Below are 14,567 nucleotides of genomic sequence, written 5' to 3' on the forward strand. Positions count from 1 at the left end.
GATTCTGTTTACGCTTCTATTACCAAAACTAATTATTCCGTGTTGACATAAAAGATTTGGCCTCTTAATTGGGGCCAAGTGGCGGCGGTTTGCATTTCAAACTCGATCTTGTCGGTGTGTTGGTCTCAGCGCTTTCCGGTGCCCCTCCTCGGGCCAGGTAGCGCTGAATCAAACAGCCTTGCGTCTAGACGCGCTCCCCAAAAGCGAGTCACCTCTGATCGCTCTTCCAGTCTCCGGCCAAAAGCCAGGGGAAAGCGAGTCTGGGTGCGCTGCCCATTCACTCCGCGTTGAACGTTTTAAGTCACCGCCGTAGGTTCTGGCACATGCCCCGGTCCCTAGAGGGCCCGAGGACAGGTTTGGGTTGCGGCGGGAGGGGCGATGTGTGCCCGAGAGTTTGGGAATTGGCTGGCGGCGGCGAGGAGAGCATCCCGGAAGACGCCGCGAGCGCATACGCGCCCCAGTCGGTGCCCAGAGCCCGGGCCTTGAACCCAGGTTCGCGCCCAGCTCCGGCTCCATGTTTGCACCCCGCCCCCAGCGAGTCCGTACACCCCAGCCGCGTGGACGGCCAAGGGTTAATCTCTGCCCCCCGCTTTGAGACCCGGGAAGCAGGGGCTCGGGCAGCCCGGGGCGCGCGTCTTCCGCGAGTCTGGGGGCGGCGGGGTCGGCGGCCGGAAGGGGCGAGGCGCGGCGGCGGCGCGGCTGGCCCTAGGCGCTTCCCCGGGCGGGGCGGGGCGGGGAGGGGCGGGGCAGGGGCGGGGGCGGGCGCCGGAGGGGTCGGGGCGGCCTGAAAAGCGCCCGAGCGCCGCCCCCCACCGCGCGGCCCGGGCCCCGCGCCCGCTGCGGTAGCCGCGCCATTCACACGCCCTCTGGCCATTCGGCGCGGCGCGGGGGCGGGGGGCGCCGCTTCAATGGGGATTTCGCGGCCCGGCGCCGGGGCCGGGGGCGCGGCCCGGCCGCGGGAGCCGCCCGTTGCTACGCGGTGGCGGCCGGCCCGGCGGCCCGGGCCCGGCGGCCGCATTATGCGGGTAATGCGGTGTGACACCGCGCGAACAAAGGCGGATTGAGCGGCCCAGCGGGCCCCGCCGGACGGGGAAGGCACAGCGGGGCTGTCAGCGCCGCTCCCAGGCTAATCCCCGCCCCGCCCCCGCTGCCCCCGCGTTCCCGGGGCTGGGAACCCAGCGCGGCCCGGGGCCCGGGCGCCGCTGCCGCCGCGGGCCGACCGGAAATGAGGGGCGCATGCCCTCGGCCCCTCTTCCCCGGGGCGCCCCGAGGGCTGGGGCGGCTGGGATTGGGGCGAGTGAGCGGCGCGGCGGTGACCCCGGGGCCGGGAGCACAATTGGACTCGGGACCTCGGGCCCCGTTGCCGCAGCCCTAGGTCGGCCTTCGCAGCGCAGGCGCGGGGCGCGGGCGGCACCGGCTCCGCACTCTCCGCCCTCCCGTCGGTGGAACTGGGACGGGCCCCTCTGTAGGTGGCGCAGGAGGGCGTGGGGGCCGCGGAGAGCGGCCGCGGGAGCCACGAGGGGTCCCGGGTTTCCTTCTTGCAGCACTCGGCCCACAGCCCAGGAGAGGAGGAGGGCGCCTGGCTTCTAAATAAATTTGGTCACATTTATGACCAATTTTGCCGACTAGGCCGGCCCGGTGTTTCGCAGCCTGTGCCAGGTGGCGGGTCACCTCCGGCTCCGGGGTCCTGCCGTGAGGAGAGAGAGGGTTGGGCTGCAGGTCTTGCAGGCTTGGCCTCCCTGATCGTCAATGTCCACATCTATAAGATGAGTAAAACTTTCTATGTGAATGAAGCACATGCAGAGATGATGACCGTTGTGAGGAGGGTGGAGCACACCCCTGACAGTCTCCCCTTGCGCTGCGCTGGACCCTGGGATAGAACCAGGGGAATTGCCCCGTGTCTCTACCCTTCTGGGCAGGGCTTGGCCGTGTCTGGGAGTGAGGGCAGGAGAATGGGGATGGGGAGACTGAGGCACGGGCCATTACCCTCCTGGTGAGAGGCTCTAGGGGCAGAGGGAAGCTGTGTCCATTTTACAAAAAGGGCGACAGAGACCGAGAAAATGAGAGGGGTCGCCCCTATGCATCCGGGTGCGGAAGGGGTGGGCCTGGGCGGGTTTAGGCTGTAGATTCCCAGGCCTCCCTCCTCACAGACCTGGAGCTCACTCAGGCGTGGGAGGGCTCAGGCCTGTCCTGGGTGGTCTCTGGACTTTGGGAAGGTGGAGGGCAGGGGGTGTGTGCCCAGCTCAGAAGTGGCTTCTGTTAAGGTTGCTGCCTTATCTCGGCAGCAGCCTGCCAGAGCTTTGGTGTTGGCCCCTATTTCTAACAGGCACTGCTCTGCCCTGTGGCATTTGAGGCCCTGGGCTAATCAGTTAGCAGCCTGGGGCCTCAGCAGCCTGGGGCCTTCATCTGTGAAGTGGGGATACCCAACTGGGTCTAAACCAGCCAAAGAGGGTGGCGAAGCTGCCTCCGTCTTGCCTCAGGGCTGGTGAGCTCTTCAACTCTTCCTGGTCTCGTTCCCCTAACGTCCTGGCCTGGGAGGTGGAGGCAGGGCAGGTGCTCCCAGGCCGGGTCCTGAGTGCTGCCTCCCCACGGCCTCCCTGCAGCCACCCGCGAGTCGGCCTTCGTGCACGCCATCGCCTCGGCCGGCGTGGCCTTCGCCGTCACCCGCTCCTGCGCCGAGGGCACCTCCACCATTTGCGGCTGTGACTCGCATCATAAAGGGCCGCCTGGCGAAGGCTGGAAGTGGGGCGGCTGCAGCGAAGACGCTGACTTCGGGGTGTTAGTGTCCAGGGAGTTCGCGGACGCGCGTGAGAACAGGCCGGACGCACGCTCGGCCATGAACAAGCACAACAACGAGGCGGGCCGCACGGTGAGCCAGGCTGCCCTCCCCTAACCCTGCAGGGAGCCCCCCTTTCCTCCACCCCTCCCCCCGCCCTTCCCCTCCGGAGCTGGCCTGGCCCCCACCCCCACCCCTTCTGGCAGCCCTGTGGGTCGTGGACTCCTTTTCCCCTTGGCCAGGCTTGGCCCCCTCCCCACCCCACAGCCACTTCGTCTGTCCACCCTCCTTCCTCTTTGGGCAGTTCCTGGACTCCACCCCACCCGGGTGAGTCGGCCTGGGAGCATGGCCACCCCGTGGGATCAGGTACCACCCACCCATCCTGTGCACCTTGTCACGCGGTGTAGGGCTGTCAAGTCCTGGGAACCTGGCTCTGAATTCAGCCTCCACTCCCTTACTGTGTTTGTATGATGTAGGGTGAGTCACATTAAGTTCCCAGCCTCAGTTTCCCCATGTGTTAAATGGGGATAACTCCTATTTCTTTTTTATTTTTATTTTTTGAGACGGAGTCTCGCTCTGTCGCTCAGGCTGGAGTGCAGTGGCTCGATCTTAGCTCTCTGCGACCTCCACCTCCCGAGTTCAAACGATTCTCCGCCATCACACCAGCTAATTTTTGTATTTTTGATAGAGACGGGGTTTGTATTTTTGATAGAGACGCCATGTAGGCCAGGCTGGTCTTGAACTCCCGACCTCAGGTGATCCTCCCGCCTCAGCCTCCCAAAGTGCTGGGATTACCACCGCGCCCAGGCAACAACTCCTATTTCATATGCTGTGAGAAGTGGACGTGCTGTCTGCCCATGCTTGGGGTGTGAAGGGGGAGGGAAACATGGTCCTATTCTTTAGGTCTTGCCTCAGTCCCCATCAGTTCTCTTCCTGGCACAGAGGAGTAGAGAAGGCTGGAGGGAAGGGGGTGGGCAGGGGCAGAGAGGGAAGGCCCAGATGTGCCCCCTCATGAGGTCAGTCTGGGGGCCAGCTGCCACTCCTCTCCCCCAGACTATCCTGGACCACATGCACCTCAAATGCAAGTGTCACGGGCTGTCGGGCAGCTGTGAGGTGAAGACCTGCTGGTGGGCGCAGCCTGACTTCCGTGCCATTGGCGACTTCCTCAAGGACAAGTATGACAGCGCCTCGGAGATGGTAGTAGAGAAGCACCGTGAGTCCCGAGGCTGGGTGGAGACCCTCCGGGCCAAGTACTCGCTCTTCAAGCCGCCCACTGAGAGGGACCTGGTCTACTACGAGAACTCACCCAACTTTTGTGAGCCCAACCCGGAGACGGGTTCTTTTGGCACAAGGGACCGGACTTGCAACGTCACCTCCCATGGCATTGATGGCTGCGATCTGCTCTGCTGTGGCCGTGGCCACAACACGAGGACGGAGAAGCGGAAGGAAAAATGCCACTGCATCTTCCACTGGTGCTGCTACGTCAGCTGCCAGGAGTGTATTCGCATCTACGATGTGCACACCTGCAAGTAGGGCACCAGGTAGGGCTCTGGGAAGGTGGGGGAGGCTGGGAGCCTGGGCGCAGGGAATGGGGTTGTTTGCCCATCTCTTCTTCTTGACGACCCCCTTCTGTTTCTGAGCTATCCAAGACACACAAGTTCCCACAGTCAAAATAGGAAGCCAGGATGTTTTCAAGCTTCCATGAGAATGGTCCTTGGGCAGAGACTTGGTGGATTGCACAAAGCACAGATAAAAACCCAGTGTTGGCTGGGTGCAGTGACTCACGCCTGTAATCCCAGCACTTTGGGAGGCTGAGGTGGATGGATCACCTGAGGTCAGGAGTTTGAGACCAGCCTGGCCAATATGATGAAACCCTGTCTCTACTAAAAATACAAAAATTAGCCGGGTGTCGTGGCAGGTGCCTGTAATCCCAGCTACTCAGGAGGCTGAGGCAGGAGGAGTGCTTGAACCTGGGCGACGGAGGTTGCAATGAACTGAGATTGCACCACTGGACTCTAGCCTGGGCGACAGAGTGAGACTCCATCTCAAAAAACAAAAAAACAAAACAACAACAACAAAAAAACAAAATCCAGTGTGTGCACATTAGCTACCAGCAATTGATTAACATTTTGACACAAGTTAGTAAGTTATGAGCCAGATCAAATTTTTGCATAGCCACTAGCTGTCATTCTTGAGCATTCTGTGGAGCTGTGGGGTTGGAAGCTGGGAGACCTGACGTCTGGTCCTAACTTTGTCAGTAACTTCCTGTTCTTTCACTTTTCTGGGCCTCAGCTTTCTTACTATAAAGTGGTGATGGTGTTGGGGGGTGGGGGCAGTTTAAATACCTCAAGCGGAGAGCCGAAATGTCTCCTCTACCCCTGAGGCAGAGTCAGTGTCTGTACACCTTGAACTTAGAGGGCAAGTTCTTGCACAAGCATCAATCTTACCGACCTCAGGGAGGTGGGTGGGGGGAAGCGGCATATAAACCCATATCCTGACAGATCTGAAGCTTGGGTGGAGTGGGGAGCACTCTCACCAAGTTTATGGATGATGATGGGGAGCAGGAGGGATTCAAGTTCAGAGTGGCTGGGATGAGTAACCAAAGGATCAAAGGCTGGTGGATTTTGTTCCCAAGCTTCCCAGAGGTGGCCTGCCTGGGAGGCGCTATGCACTGGCCCGCCTGGGAGGCGCTATGCAGTGGCCCTGGGTTTCACAGCACCCCGGGATAGGTCAGCATGGATGAGGATTGGTCCTGGACCCCAGGGGTGGAAGGTTTTTAAGGCTGGGGTGCCCTTTCCTCCTTTTCTCTTCCCTGAGAAGGAGCCTACTATGTCGAGGCATGAGTAGGGGTGTTGGAATTAGGCCCTGCCCTGCTCCAGCTCCTACCACTTGGCAACCGTGTGACCCAAGCAAGAAATTCTTCATAGACCTGGTTCCTCATCTGTCGTGCTCCCCAGAGGTGCTGTGAGGGACAAATGAAAGGACCCTGGGGACAGGGCTTAGTTAATTGGGAAGCACTTCCCTGCTGGGTCATTGTTGGCTGGGGTGGTGCTAGGGGACAGCAGTCTGTGAAAAGGTAGAGTCCCCCCTTGGTGATGCAGTTCCGCAGGGCGCCTCTGAGCTACTGGCACATGTCTGTGCCATAGGGAGTAGGGGAGGGAAGTGGACGGGCCTCTCTTGAGATATGGGAGGTACCTGACATCATGGAGAAGAGCTCTGGCTGAGGGGCGACTCACTCAGCCCCTCTAGGAAGCCCCTCGGTGCAGCTCAAGTTCTGTCCTGGTGGGGGCAGTTCGGAAAGGCCGCAGGTGGCACTGCCTTTCTTGGTGTCTGAACGAAAGCAGCGTGGGGAGTGGGAGAGGATGAAGGTGAGCCCAGTGGCTCCCCTCGTCTGCTCAGCTGTCTGGCCTGCGAGTGCCAGTGCCAGTTTCCTCCTCAGTTCAGTGGTGGTGACAACGGCAGCCCAGCAGAAATTTTTTTTTTTTTTTTTGAGACTGAGTCTCGCTTTGTCACCCAGGCTGGAGTGAAGTGTGCGATCTCGGCTCACTGTGACCTCCGCCGCCTGGGTTCAAGCGATTCTCCTGCCTCAGCCTCCCAAGTAGCTGGGATTATTATAGGCGCCCGCCACCATGATTGGCTAATTTTTGTATTTTTAGTAGAGACGGGTTTCGCCATGCTGGCCAGGCTGGTCTTGAACTCCTGACCTCACGTGATCCACCCGTCTTGGCCGCCCAAAGTGCTGGGATTACAGGCGTGAGCCACCGCGCCCAGCCAGAATCAGTACTCTTCATCAGCCCTCTTTCTCCTCATTTCTGAAATGGACAATGAATGGTTTTTTTTCCCTCAATCTTATGTAAAATGCTACATAGCTATGGTTTCAAGATGCTGTGGTCCAAGTGGTTCCTACCCTGAATGCCTTCTCTGTGGAAGCTCTGGAGGCCTCACTCTGTGACCAGTGGAGGACACTCTTCTGACATGGTGCCCTTCTGATGAACACTCCCAGGCCAGCTCTTCCACCTCACTGAACCCTGGCTTCTTCATTTGTGAACTGGGGATGAGAACTGTATTCTGTGTAGGGTTGTCCTGTGGACTGGAGACCTGGCATATGAAGGGCCTGGCCCGGGGCCCAGGTGCTCAGAGGATAACCACAGAGGCCTCTGGGCCAAGCAGAGCTGACCTCCCAGAGCCACCTCTGCAGGCGAGCTGCCTGCTCTAGAGCAATGGGCCCAGGCTGGCCGAGACTCTGCTACTCCCTGCCGACGCTGTAGGCAAGACGGGAGCCTGCGGGATGCACTGGCAGGGATGGCAGGGAACAGAGTCTTTAGCTGTTCTCTTGGCTTCCCCGACAGTCTTGGCAGTGCAGGCAGGAGAGAGAAGCGAGTCCCAGAGCAGGCCCCGGCCCCTCCACACGGCGAGGAGAGAGCCCCTGTCAAATGGCTTGTGTCCTTCCTTTGTGGGGAAAACACCTTTTCTGTAGCTTTTTGTAGCTTTTACCCAGTGTCTCTGGCTAACCATTGATTTGGCGCCTTACAAGTGCCAGATTTACTCCTCGTCACTCTGCTGTTGTGAGCATAGTGAGCTGGAAAGGTTCCGGCAAGAGTCAAGTGGCCTGGCTGCGCCCAGTCCTGGATCTGTTACTGCCTTGCTGAGAGACCTTGGATGTGTCCCTTCAATCTGGCTGAGCCTGTTTCTGCCTCTGTAAAGTAGTCTTACCTTGGCCTCGTCAGCCCCCAGAGGAGCTGGGTGTTGACTGGGAATGCTTCAAACCCTTTGTGAGATATGACTATGCAAATGAATAAAATGAGCACACTGCTGCTCCAATGGGAAGGAATTGTTCGTAATTAAGTAGGCTTTCTCCCATTTGGACAGCTCATTATCAAGCTATTTGGTGCGGTACAAAAACACAGTGCATGCCTGGCGGGAGCCCAGCACAGCAGCTGACTCGGAGTTGGGGACTGGGCCCTCGGCCGGGCACCGTTTCTCCCGTCCTGAGTGACCTGCTCCTGGGCTTCCTGTTGTCCAAGGCCCTCAGCTAGAGGTGGGGGAGGTAGAATTTCGATCCCATTCTGTGAACTCAAAAGCCCTGCTTCTCCTGTGAATCATACAACCTCCCTCAACAGTAGGCCCAAAGCACAGAGGACAGCTTGGAGAAGCCACCCAAGTCCTCATCGCCTCTGAGCACCAGGGACATGTTCAGCTTCATCAGCAGCCTTTGATCTTTGAACCCCAATGGGTGGTCTCTGGGAACAGAATTATGTTTCTAATTCTTCCTCTTTATTTTCCCCAAGGGCGCTGGGAAGGGGTGAAGTGTGTGGCTGGGCAGATTCAGCGAAGTCTCATGGGAAGCAGGACCTAGAGCCGGGCGCAGCCCTCAGCGTCAGACAGCAAGGAACTGTCACCAGCCGCACGCATGGTAAACGACCCAGACCCAACTCGCCTGTGGACGGGGAGGCTCTCCCTCTCTCTCATCTTACATTTCTCACCCTACTTTGGATGGTGTGTGGTTTTTAAAGAAGGGGGCTTTCTTTTTAGTTCTCTGGGGTCTGATAGGAACAGACCTGAGGCTTATCTTTGCACATGTTAAAGAAAATAAAAATGAAAAAAAAATTCGACTCCAACAGAACAGGCTGGGCTAATGTGAGCTCTCGGCCTGGCAGTCAAGATATCAGCATGGGCAAGGTTCTGTTTCCAAACTGCTGCTTCTGGTGACATTCCAAGACGCCTGTGAGGTGGGAGTCAGGAAGTAGGGTGCACCCCTGCAGTCTCCTTTTCTTGGTCTACTCCCATTCAAATTTGAGCTAATTTCTCATTCTGATAAAAGCCATAGGTTTAGCTAGGATGAAGTGGTAGGGAGGTCCGCGTCAGTTATTAGAGTAGATTTGGAGTTTGGAAGAACTGGCAGCTCAGGGTGGCCTGGTCAGCCATTTGAAGAGCAGCTGTGTGTTCTTCTGTCTCATTTTCTCTATAACCCTGTTCTGCACGAGAGGCAGTCAGATCTCAAAATCTTTTTCTACCATTCTGCAGTTTCCACCGTCAATGCAGTTTGTTTTTTTTTTTTTTTTTTTTGTGGTAGTGGACATTGTAAATAGGTTATGTAAGGGGGCAAGTCTTCTCCAGCTCATATGGCTTCCTAAATAAAGAAGCAGTATCTTCGGAAGGGGCCATTCAGTCCTTCCCAGCCATGCTCACCTGCAGATTCTGTGTACAGATACGCCAGGTAGAGCAGCTGGACTCCAGGTCACCTTAGTGTAAGTTAGACAAAGAATCCATGAGGGAGTAGCAATCGATTCCTGAAATTCCAACTTCGTGACTAGCAGATGGGAAGGATGAAAAGCATCCCTTTGCTTCCTCTCCAGTACGGACCCATCTTACTGTGTGCTTTCCTCTCTGGGGCCAATGTGAGTAAACACGGACAGAGTCCTTTCCCCCAGCTCCTCCTCCCTCACCTGCATGCTGAGATAGCTTCCACCCATGCAGTTCCCAAGGATCTGGATTAGAAGTTCAAAGGGGAACCAGCAGTCACGTACTCCCTCTGGTGAAGCATTTCACGGCTGAGTTCTCCCTGAGGCATACTGGTCCAGCCGAGGGTCCTAGAGAAAGCTAGCAAAAGGGAGGCACATGGATTTCACAGTACAAATCAGTTCAACAACTGTCTTAGGGAGAATCAGAAAGAACAGATGCAGCAGGGGAATGAGCAGAACAAAGGTTTTTCTTTCTCCCCCTTCCCTCTGGGGTCTACCTGAGCCTGACCTAAAATACCGGGTCAGCGATCTCCCAGCTGGTGCAGGCGGGCTTGCCAAGGCGGCCGTCCAGGAGCCCGCCTTCACTCCTAAATCTGCTGGCCACAAGCCCTGCTAAAGATACACATCTCCCCCCTCCGCCGAGTCTGAAATGCCCCTCCCCATCTCACCTTAGACTGAAAAGTTTTAAATCATGTCAACTGGATAATGCTTGCTTTATGTGAGAATACTTCAGCAGAATGGATACGAATTTTCAAAACAATCTTTTCATATCTATGTATTCTATATTAAAAGTGATAAAGTCATGTTTCTGGGGCGTATTCAAGTAGCTGACAAGTAATTATTTAATAATAGTACATGAGTGCATTGTAATGATTCTCGCCGTAGTCAGGTAATAGTATCCAACCGAAATTTCCTACCAACCTGCTGTATCCAAAGTTTTGTAAAAAGTTGTAGAAGTTGTTGATCTTTTTGATTTTATATTCAAAAAGTCTCTTTTTATAAATATTATTTATTATACAATGTATATACCTTTGAGTTAACTAAGATTATATATTATATAAATATATATATATTTGGAGAAAATATATTTCATCATGCAGTTTTTTTCTGTTAAGTCATTAAAGAGAAGGTAAACAAACCTAAAATGGATACATTGTACACTGTGTGGAGTTTCCAGATTAATGCTCAGGAGGTCAAGGATATGAGATTCTGAACATAGTGGCCTCAGCTAATTAAATGACCAAGTGAAGGTCATTTCCTCTTTTCTCTAAGCAAGATCGTCAGACATGTCCTGGACAGTGGGTCTGATATACCATAGGACATTCTTAAAGGCTTCTTTTGTTCTAAGTTAACTAACAATGAATTTCCAGTTTTAGAAAACAACAATGTGGGTACTAATTCATTTCACAGACTCAAGTATTTTCCATGTACAAATTAATGTCACAGGCACTCCTAAAAGATGTGGCCCAAGGCCAGCAGACCGCAGGGGTGGCCACTGCCTTAATCCCCTCCTCACCATGTTTTCAACTCCATTTAATGGGAAAATAGGATTTTCTCTATTGAAAATGAAACTTGACTGAAAATGGTCTGTCCCCTGCTAGCTCCACTGTGAGAGCTAAGCCGTAGAAGAGGTAGGTTGGTCGATAAGAAGAAAGGGTGTGCCCTGGGCTGTGGGCTGTCTGGAGCAAGTGTCATTTGAAGAAGTTGGTTTGGGTTTAGGTAGAAAGGGCCTGCCAGTGGGCATGCTCTGGGGACGGGCACCCTCTCAGACCGCCGCTTCACAGGACCCAGTGGAAGCTCACGGGTTATGCCTTCTCAACAATGAGATACCACAAGTTGGTTTTATGACAACAGACACTCCTTTAGTTTTCAGACCTACCCATAAAATGTCACCTTTGGTTTATTTGGCACATTATTTCAGAGAATGACAAAAATATTTTTTCTTTCTCTTTCTCCTGATCTACCTCAATTAGGAACAAATCTTACCTCACTACAAAGAGAAATAATGAGAACAGGCTGGGTGGGGTGGCTCATGCCTGTAATCCCAGCACTTTGGGAGGCCGAGGTTGGGGGGGGGGGGATCACTTGAGGTCAGGAGTTCGAGACCAGCCTGGCCAACATGGTGAAAGCCCGTTTTTATTAAAAATACAAAGATTAGCAGCTGGGCGTGGTGGTCCATGCCTATATCCTAGCTACTCGGGAGGCTGAAGCAGGAGAATCACTTGAACCTGGGAGGCGGAGGTTGCAATGAGCTGAGATCGCACCACTCTACTCCAGCCTGGGCAACAAGGCGAGACTCCATCTCAAAAAAAAAAAAACAAAAAACCACCAGGAAAATCAAGCCATGAGCCACCTGTGGTGGAGGCGGGCTGCTCTGTGCTGCATTCAGACCTCTAACCTGAGGTTAGGAATAGCCACCATGCACTCTGTTCATGCACTCTTGTTTTGCCCATGATGTGTCTTTAGCCCCTGAAAAGCTGAAACCACAAAAACTGTTACGCTTCAGCTGTACAACGAATTGGACACGTACAGGATACAGATCCCCTCTACATCTTACAGTCTGGTCATTTTTATTTCATTTTGACTTTTTATTTTACTTTTGCATAAAGCTAATGAAGGTTGACTACACCTTTTCTGAAATGCTTGGGACCAGAAATGTTTCAGACTTTGGAAGATTTGCATATATACAATGAGATATCTTGAGGATGGGACCCAAGTCTAAACACGAAATTCGTTTGTTTCATATGCACCTTACACACATAGCCTGAAGGTAATTTTATAAAATATTTTTAATAATGTTGTGCATGAATCAGTTTTGACTGCATTTTGAATTTTGATTGCTACCTGTCACATAAGGTCAGGTGTGGAATTTTTCACTTGTGGCATCCTGTCGGTGCTGCAAAGTTTTAGATTTTACAGCACTTCAGATTTTGGATTTTTAGATTAGGGATGCTCAACCTGAACTTATCTATCCCAGCATTCTGGGTACTTTTTCCTTTTTTTTTTTTTTTTTGAGATAGGATCTTGCTCTGTTGCCCAGACTGGAGAGCAGTGGTGTGATCATGGCTCACTGCAGCCTCAACCTCCTGGGCTCAAGTGACCTCCTACCTCAGGCTCCCATGTAGCTGGGACCATAGGCCATGTGTCACCATGCCCAGCTAATTTTTAAATTTTTTTTTGAGACGAGGTCTTGCTATGTTGCTCAGGCTGGTCTTGAACTCCTAGCCTCAAGTGATCCTCCCACCTCGGCCTCTCAAACTGTTGGGATTACAGGCATGAGCCACCCCGTCTGGCCAGTCCTTTTTCAATCAATGAAGATTGCCAAATATTTAAATGGCCCGTATTCATACTAATGAAGACCATTTGTAATCCTATAATTAATCATAGTTTTTATTTTTATTTTTTTAATTTTTTTTTTTTTATTTTTGAGACGGAGTCTCACTCTGCCGCCCAGGCTGGAGTGCAGTGGCGCGATCTCAGCTCACTGCAAGCTCCACCTCCCGGGTTTACGCCATTGTCCTGCCTCAGCCTCCCGAGTAGCTGGGACTACAGGCGCCCGCCACCTCGCCTGGCTAGTTTTTTTGTATTTTTTAGTAGAGACGGGGTTTCACCGTGTTAGCCAGGATGGTCTCGATCTCCTGACCTCATGATCCGCGTGTCTCGGCCTCCCAAAGTGCTGGGATTACAGGCTTGAGCCACCGCGCCCGGCCATAGTTTTTCATTTTTAAGAGACAAGTGTCTATGTCACTCAGGAGTACAGTGGCATGATCATGGCTTAACAGCCTTGACCCCTGGGCTCAAATGATCCTCCTCGGCCTCCCAAGTAACTAGGACTCAGGCGCACTCCACCACGGTAATTCAAATCTTTTGTAGAGATGGGGTCTTGCTGTGTTGCCCACTGGTCTCAAACTCCTGGGTTCAGGGGGTCCTCCCACCTCAGCCTCCCAAAGTGTTGGGATTACTGGGTGAGCCACCACGCCCCGCCCAATCTTATTTGATGGTTAAGGAGAATACAGTTTATAGCTGTGCTTGAACCTGTAGTTTTCCCCTACGTATAAATACTTATAAACATCTAAACACAAGAGGACGTTGTTTAAAAATCTGAGAGAGACAACATGATGAGAAGATACCTTTCAAAGCAATATTACTTTATGAAGAAAGAAGAGAAGGAAAGCATGTGAGACAGTTCAAGGATGAGGGAATGAAGTACAAAGAAAGGTCGAAGGAAAGAAGGTAGGGAAAAAGCAGAGAAGCAAGGAAACATGATGGCGAGATGATTCTCGGTGTTATCTAATGCTGTCTCCTGTGGTGGCTCTGGACGTAGGGACATGTTCTCGTGTGTGTGGCTGGTCTGCACACTCAAGTGAAGTCAGTGCAGCTAAGCATTGCTGCTACACTGCCACTATTACTCCCAAAATAGTAAGACAGAAGTTGTGTGGAGTATATGCTGGGAAAATTTCAAACATGATCCTTCCTTGGATATTTTGTCTTCACCCACTTGGGATGCTTGCCCATCACAGGCGCTATCTGCTGCATCTTAATGCCATGGTGCCCGTCCAGCACACACCCTTGTGGGCTCATCTCCAGGACCCAGTCTCAGTACGGCTTGCCAGCTGATGAGAAACTCTAGATCGTTTTGTAATAAATTCTGCAATTTACATGCTTTCTTGAACTCTCATACACACCCTTCCCCAGTCACTTAGACAGTTTTGCTCTTGTTGCCCAGGCTGGAGTGCAGTGATGTGAGCTTGGCTCACTGCAACCTCTACCTCCCAGGTTCAAGCAATTCTCCTGCCTCAGCCTCCCAAGTAGCTGAGATTACAGGCATGAGCCACCACGCCTGGCTAATTGTGTATTTTTAATAGAGATGGAGTTTCACCATGTTGGTCAGGCTGGCATTGAACTCCTGACCTCAGGTCAGCTGCCTGCCTCGGCCTCCCAAAGCGCTGGGATTACAGGTGTGAGACACCGCGCCCGGCTGCCCCCAGTCACTTCTTTAAAGAGGCTATGGACCAAGTTGTCAGGCAAGGAAAATGAAATCCTGCTTTCACCTTCTGTGTTTGGGCTGGGGTGGTTGTTTATAGCTGACTCACTGTTTCAACAAGTCTGTTGATCAGGATTTGATTATTGTACACACTTCACTCTACTCCATGATTTTATGACTTGTTGCTGAAACTTTTAAAGGGGAGGCTGCAATTTTTAGGATATAAAAAGACAGCCTTAAAGTAAAAACACATTTCCTACTTTAACCACAATTATGCAATTTTTCTGTGTGACATGAAAAAAAGAATGTCCCAGTGAAGATGTACAAATTTAGAAAGGATAAAATAACCTCCTCTTTTGAGGTTTTGATCTCAAAAACATCTTCTGACAAAAAAATAGCCAGTTAACAATTCGCCCATAGATGAAGAAACCTAAGGCAGCAGCTAGCTGGAGTCTCCTTTGCTTCTTCACAGGCCATTCTGTAATTTCATACGCTCTGCTGTACAGCATTGGCTTTGAAGAATATTTGGGCAGCTTCAAGAACCCGCCTTCTCAAGGCTATGCAG

At 53.0% G+C, this 14,567-nt stretch overlaps 1 protein-coding gene across 2 annotated transcripts in view; it reads left to right on the forward strand.

Annotated features, from left to right (window-relative positions):
- WNT3 (Wnt family member 3) overlaps nucleotides 1–10,006 on the forward strand; it is a 54,047-nt gene extending 44,041 nt beyond the window's left edge. Inside the window, exons 1-4 of one of the 2 annotated variants that reach the window (XM_045375891.3) lie at nucleotides 749–1,465; nucleotides 2,604–2,869; nucleotides 3,830–4,317; nucleotides 8,065–10,006. In XM_045375891.3, coding sequence (XP_045231826.1) covers nucleotides 1,237–1,465; nucleotides 2,604–2,869; nucleotides 3,830–4,309 — 975 coding nt within the window. In that variant the 5' untranslated portion in view covers nucleotides 749–1,236 and the 3' untranslated portion in view covers nucleotides 4,310–4,317; nucleotides 8,065–10,006. Of the gene's footprint in view, nucleotides 1–748; nucleotides 1,466–2,603; nucleotides 2,870–3,829; nucleotides 4,318–8,064 lie in introns of those variants that run through there. The other variant, XM_005584558.5, reaches the window with a different exon arrangement.
- Nucleotides 10,007–14,567: the final 4,561 nt, after the last annotated feature.

This window comes from Macaca fascicularis, chromosome 16, assembly GCF_037993035.2.
Source record: "Macaca fascicularis isolate 582-1 chromosome 16, T2T-MFA8v1.1".
NCBI classification, from domain to species: Eukaryota; Metazoa; Chordata; class Mammalia; order Primates; family Cercopithecidae; genus Macaca; species Macaca fascicularis.